The sequence below is a fragment of the Haliotis rufescens genome, unplaced genomic scaffold (genome assembly GCF_023055435.1).
Source record: "Haliotis rufescens isolate VD_foot unplaced genomic scaffold, xgHalRufe1.0.p SCAF_5, whole genome shotgun sequence".
Classification (NCBI taxonomy): domain Eukaryota; kingdom Metazoa; phylum Mollusca; class Gastropoda; order Lepetellida; family Haliotidae; genus Haliotis; species Haliotis rufescens.
Window position 1 is genome coordinate 2,838,634 of NW_025964223.1, and position 6,201 is coordinate 2,844,834.

At 40.6% G+C, this 6,201-nt stretch overlaps 1 protein-coding gene across 1 annotated transcript in view; it reads left to right on the forward strand.

The window, feature by feature from the left end:
• LOC124133520 (cullin-5-like) overlaps positions 1-5,379 on the forward strand; it is a 32,522-nt gene extending 27,143 nt beyond the window's left edge. Inside the window, exons 17-18 of the mRNA XM_046497928.2 lie at positions 1,225-1,348; positions 2,808-5,379. Of these exons, the coding sequence (XP_046353884.1) occupies positions 1,225-1,348; positions 2,808-3,002 (319 nt within the window). The 3' untranslated portion in view covers positions 3,003-5,379. The remainder of the gene's footprint in view (positions 1-1,224; positions 1,349-2,807) is intronic.
• Positions 5,380-6,201: the final 822 nt, after the last annotated feature.

Here is a 6,201-nt window from a genome sequence, read left to right on the forward strand (position 1 = left end):
GCATGGTTTGTTTCGACATAATAGATAAAAACTCCAGAAACTTAGTACCTGCTTAAAGTTCTACAGTAGTGTTAACTGTATATACACCCAGTAGAGAAGGGTAGCAGTGATAGTGCCTTTGGAACAGAAAGGTCTGTACCTTGGATTTGAAGGAGGTCGTGTTGGTAAGAGATGATTGAGGCAAAGAGTTCCGCAAAACTCGAGCAAAGTAGCTGACAGAACTGCAGCCATAGGATTTAGGTGACATTTTAGTGTTATCAGGAGATCAAGGTTTGCAGATGTCAGGGATGCTGCTTGGGTGTGCCTGGATAGTATCTCACACCATCTTCCCGAGGCAAGAGTCAGGTACACACATGCAGAACATACATACACAGCTGAACAAACTCCAGAAGGTACAGAAGACTAGGGCCAGCGTCATCAATAGTACATCATGGGTTACAGAAAGACCTCAGTGTAAAGAGTCAGGTACACACATGCAGAACATACATACACAGCTGAACAAACTCCAGAAGGTACAGAAGACTAGGGCCAGCGTCATCAATAGTACATCATGGGTTACAGAAAGACCTCAGTGTAAAGAGTCAGGTACACACATGCAGGACATACATACACAGCTGTACCTTCTGGAGTTTGTTCAGCTGTGTATGTATGTTCTGCATGTGTGTACCTGACTCTTTACACTGAGGTCTTTCTGTAACCCATGATGTACTATTGATGACGCTGGCCCTAGTCTTCTGTACCTTCTGGAGTTTGTTCAGCTGTGTATGTATGTTCTGCATGTGTGTACCTGACTCTTTACACTGAGGTCTTTCTGTAACCCATGATGTACTATTGATAACGCTGGCCCTAGTCTTCTGTACCTTCTGGAGTTTGTTCAGCTGTGTATGTATGTTCTGCATGTGTGTACCTGACTCTTTACACTGAGGTCTTTCTGTAACCCATGATGTACTATTGATAACGCTGGCCCTAGTCTTCTGTACCTTCTGGAGTTTGTTCAGCTGTGTATGTATGTTCTGCATGTGTGTACCTGACTCTTTACGTTGAGGTCTTTCTGTAACCCATGATGTACTATTGATGACGCTGGCCCTAGTCTTCTGTACCTTCTGGAGCTTGTTCAGCTGTGTATGTATGTCCTGCATGTGTGTACCTGACTCTTTACGTTGAGGTCTTTCTGTAACCCAACATGAAGGAAAATATGTTATGAATAAAAATGTCATGTTGCAGCAAAAACGGTAAAGTTCAAAAGCGTGGCAAGATGAACCTGGTTGGCCGTCTGCAGCTATCTACAGAGAAGACGAAGGAGGAGGATAATGAAGGCATAATGCAGCTTAGGATATTACGTGTACAGGTCAGTGTCTGGGATATATTCTGCTGGACAGTTGTGAATGAAGAATAGCGAAAGTATAAAGCAAAAGATACAGCTGTCTATATTGTGTATGTACTTGATGTTTCATTAGAAATGTAAGAACTATATTTTTTGTTGCTTATGACTAGATAATGATGTGTAATAGAGTGTTTGTTGATAAAGATAATGTTTTATGATAATGTTTTATAATAATGTTTTATAATAATGTTTTATAATAATATTTTTTATGATGTTTTTTGACATTTGAATAGTCTGTTCTGCACATAAAGATGATTTGTGTAGGTCATTGTTGGTTCATTTTGCTTTGGTGTGGTGAGGTAGTTGTTAAAGCTTTGCTTGTCACCCCAAAGACCTGGGTTTGATTTCCCACATGGGTACGATATGTGAAGCCCATTTCTGGTGTCACCAACTGTGATGTTGATGGAATATTACTAACACCAGCATAAAACCATACTCACTCACTCACTCACTCACTCACTCACTCACTCACTCACTCACTCACTCACTCACTCACTCACTCACTCACTCACTCACTCACTCACTCACTCACTCACTCACTCACTCACTCACTCAGTATTGCTCAGTATTGCTCAGCATCATCGCTGTTGTTCTCTCTGGGTACAGGTGACCATGTCATCTAAAGTGCCACAAATCACTGTGCAGATTTGCATCCCTTTGACGAACAAGAAAGAAATGCTTTGATGGGATTCGAATCCTAGGTTCTTCCTGATTATAATTTTTGGTTTGGCAGCACCATACACATGCTTCTAGGCTTTAAACATCTGAGACCTGCACCCGTGAAGATCCGGGTTAGAAGAAGTCTTCAGCAACCAATGCTTGTTGTAAGAGGTGACTAGGTTGGTCGTAAGAGGCGACTAACAGTACTGGGTGGTCATGCTCGCTGACTTGGTTGATGCATGTCATCGTATCCTAGTTGTGTGGATTGATGCTCATGATATCAATCACTGGATTGTCTGGTCCAGGCAAAATTAATTACAGACCGCCATCATATAGCTGAGTCCTGCATTATACAAGAGACAAACAAATCTAAGACTTGCATCACTTTTAATAGGGGTTCCACCATCGTTGCACTGACATGCTGTGATATAACTGAAAGATTGTTCCAAGCTGCATGTAAACCCTCTCACTCACGTTGACCTACTTGCACAACCCGTGAAGATCCGGGGTAGAATAGGTCTTCAGCAACCCATGCTTGCCGTAAAAGGCGACTATGCTTGTCGTAAGAGGCGACTAACGATATCAGGTGATCAGGCTCACTGACTTGGTTGATGCATGTCATCGATCCCAATTGCGTGGATCGATGCTCATGATGTCAATCACTGGATTGTCTGATCCAGACTCATATAGTTTGAATATTGCTGAGTGCGGCATTAAACAACAAACAACGACCTACTTGCACATGTATTTGTTTCTATTCCAGGAGGCAATAGTGAAAATAATGAAGATGAGGAAAAGAATTACAAATGCTGCCTTACAGACAGAACTCGTAGAAATCCTGAAAAACATGTTTCTGCCTTCAAAGAAACTGATAAAAGAACAGATCGAGTGGCTCATTGAGCACAAGTACATGCGGCGTGATGAGGAGAACATCAACATGTTCATCTACATGGCGTGAACGCTAGCAACAAGAACATTATGCAATTTTCAGGGATGTGAAAATTTCATACTAGACTGAAGAAGGTTTTCCCGTGTACACTCGGGGGAGTTTTAAATCATTGTCTATTTATTGGTGCAAGCCTGCGTATGAACATGGTTGGATGTTTTCTGTGGCCAGCCAGCGTCTTAGAGCTGGTCACTGCAGTAGGCCTCTTATCAGTCCTAAAGAATCAGGTGTGATAGGCACCCTGGGCCCTCTATATTAACGTTTTGATCACAGATATCTCTGAAAAATTGTTATTCAATTTATTGCAAGTGTTCAATTGACTTTGAATGATGAAATTATTTGTAGAATTATGATTAAATCACGAAACAAATTTATTCTGAAAAAACACTATATATCAGCAAGTTAAGATGAACATTCTGGTAAATGACTGCGCTGTTATCTATAGCCCCTACAGATCTCAGCTTGGGGCAAGGGCTTGCTCATGTTGAAAAAAACTTATATTTAGAAATTCCATTAAATATACAACTCAAAGATTACGACGACACAATTCTTTCATATTACTACAGTTAATCTGTCACGGCATTAATCCAACATTTGAGACAATGAACTACATTGTAGTTAATAGTTATCTGAACAATAGAATGATTTAAACGAATTGTGTTTCACAACTTTTCTACACATTTGAAATATGGCAGTTCTAGTGGTCAAGAAAGCATCTGTACCATACCTTATCCTTTGGCTGAAGATTGTCATAGACGTCTCAGGTTACAGGTGGTCGACAGGCAGGATTTGCCAACAACCAGACACTCAGCTCCAGCAAGCCTTGGGGGATCAAGGACACTGGAAGGAAAAGTCAGAAGTCTGCTTAAGAGGGGTTTCAGCGACATAAATAGACTGGGCCGGGCTCATTGACTTTGTTCATTGCTAGATAACCTTATTTGTCTATGGTATCAAATTTGGTCGTCCTATAATTCAGTCAGGCAATGTGTAGATATCTTGATACAGGGGAACCCTGTTAATCCGTTCCTTGCAAAATGTAATAGAATGACAATTGTCTGGATTATCGAATCAACACTGTCGGAGTGCGAGCTCTATTTGCCACTTAATGAGCTTTGCTGTAAAGGAAGTGCCCTGTTTGGTGGTCCAGATCTGTAATGGGGTATCTGAGGTTTCTTCGGGTCCCGGGACATGAGCGGCCTAGGTGTCCATGGACATAAGATTGCTGTGAGAGTTGTGTTCCTTAGTAACACCATTCTTTATGTTATAAAAAACTCATTTCAAACCACAATTATCCAGGACGGGAGTTGCCCAGACTTGTCAGGTTCTTGTCTTACAGAGTCTCACTGTATGCAGTGAAAGTTTGACAGCGCCACTAGTGTAATCAATATGGGTGAAAGGCACAAGATGGGTAAGATCAATCTGTTGGATCTGGATGGTTGTCAGTCAATATTTCTTGGAATAACATTCTCTATACGCACACATACAGTTCTATTTTTAGTAGAATGCTCTACATTTCCCCTGTGTACCTCGGATGCCCTTTTCCAATGAAACCTGTTGACTTGAAAGTGTTTCAGTCAAACACCTCAAGGGCTTTACCATGTTTTTTTTCTTGGCAATAGTTTTTGATGTGAGTGTTATGATATTGAGTACATCCTGTTTGCCTTCTGCCCTCACATCCCAGTACTGCCTGATTCAGAGAGACTGACATTGTTCTACCTTGCATGCAGTGCGGCGCATGTGATTGATAACCTTTTTTCAAAGACACTCGTGATTGATAACATTTATTCAAAGAGGCAGCCATGATTGATAACCTTTATTCAAAGAGACTCATGATATGATTGATAACCTTTATTCAAAGAGACAGACATGATTGATAACCTAATTTTAAGAGACATGTGATTGATAACCTTTATTCAAAGAGACAGACATGATTGATAACCTAATTTTAAGAGACATGTGATTGATAGCCTTTATTCAAAGAGACAGACATGATTGATAACCTAATTTTAAGAGACATGTGATTGATAACCTTTATTCAAAGAGACAGACATGATTGATAACCTAATTTTAAGAGACATGTGATTGATAACCTTTATTCAAAGAGACAGACATGATTGATAACCTAATTTTAAGAGACATGTGATTGATAACCTTTATTCAAAGAGACACACATGATTGATAACCTAATTTTAAGAGACATGTGATTGATAACCTTTATTCAAAGAGACAGACATGATTGATAACCTAATTTTAAGAGACATGTGATTGATAACCTTTATTCAAAGAGACACACATGATTGATAACATAATTTCAAAGAGGGACACACGACTGATAACCTTTTTAGGAGTGGCACAGGGATTTGATAACCTTTATAGAGGCACACATGATTGATAACATTTATTCAACGAGACTGTCTCCCTTCTGTCCTATATTACACATCATATCTCTGGGGTGGGTAGCCTAGTGGTTAAAGCGTTCACTCGTCACGCCGAAGACCCGGGTTCGATTCCCGACATAGGTACAATTAGTGAAGTCAATTTCTGGTGTCCCCTGCCATGAAATTGCTGGAATAATATTGCTAAAAGTGGCATAAAACCATACTCACTCACTCACTATTATATCTCCATTCCATTAGGATACCCTGGACGGATTCCCCACATATTTTTTAGTTTCGGAAGAGACATTCCATTCTCCATCTTTCTTATTACAAAAGTAGGCCCCCAGTTCTCTCACGCATCAGCTTGAATCAACAGCCAATCAAAAGTACTCTTCTAGATGAGAGTCCGGAACATCTTTACATTAAGAACTCTAGCCTCGTATGAGGTTGCCCTCGAAATATTTACTAGTATTTGAATCAGAAGACGTGCAAATAAACTGTCACCTGGAAAAGATGTTTTGGAGTATTAGGACGAGGAGTAACGTCCCTATGCTGTCAGTTGTTCCAAGTGGTTTTGGAGACGGCACATGACAAAGTGAGAGGAGTATTTGGGATATCACCACTTGTTTTCATCATGGGAGAACTCTAATTTATCTGGACAGGGTCCGGGGTAGAATAGGTCTTCAGCAACCCATGCTTGCCGTAAAAGGCGACTATGCTTGTCATAAGGGTGACTAACGGGATCGGATGGTCAGGCTCACCGACTTGGTTGATACAGATCATCGTATCCCAATTGTGTGGATCGATGCTCATGATGTCAATCTCTGGATTGT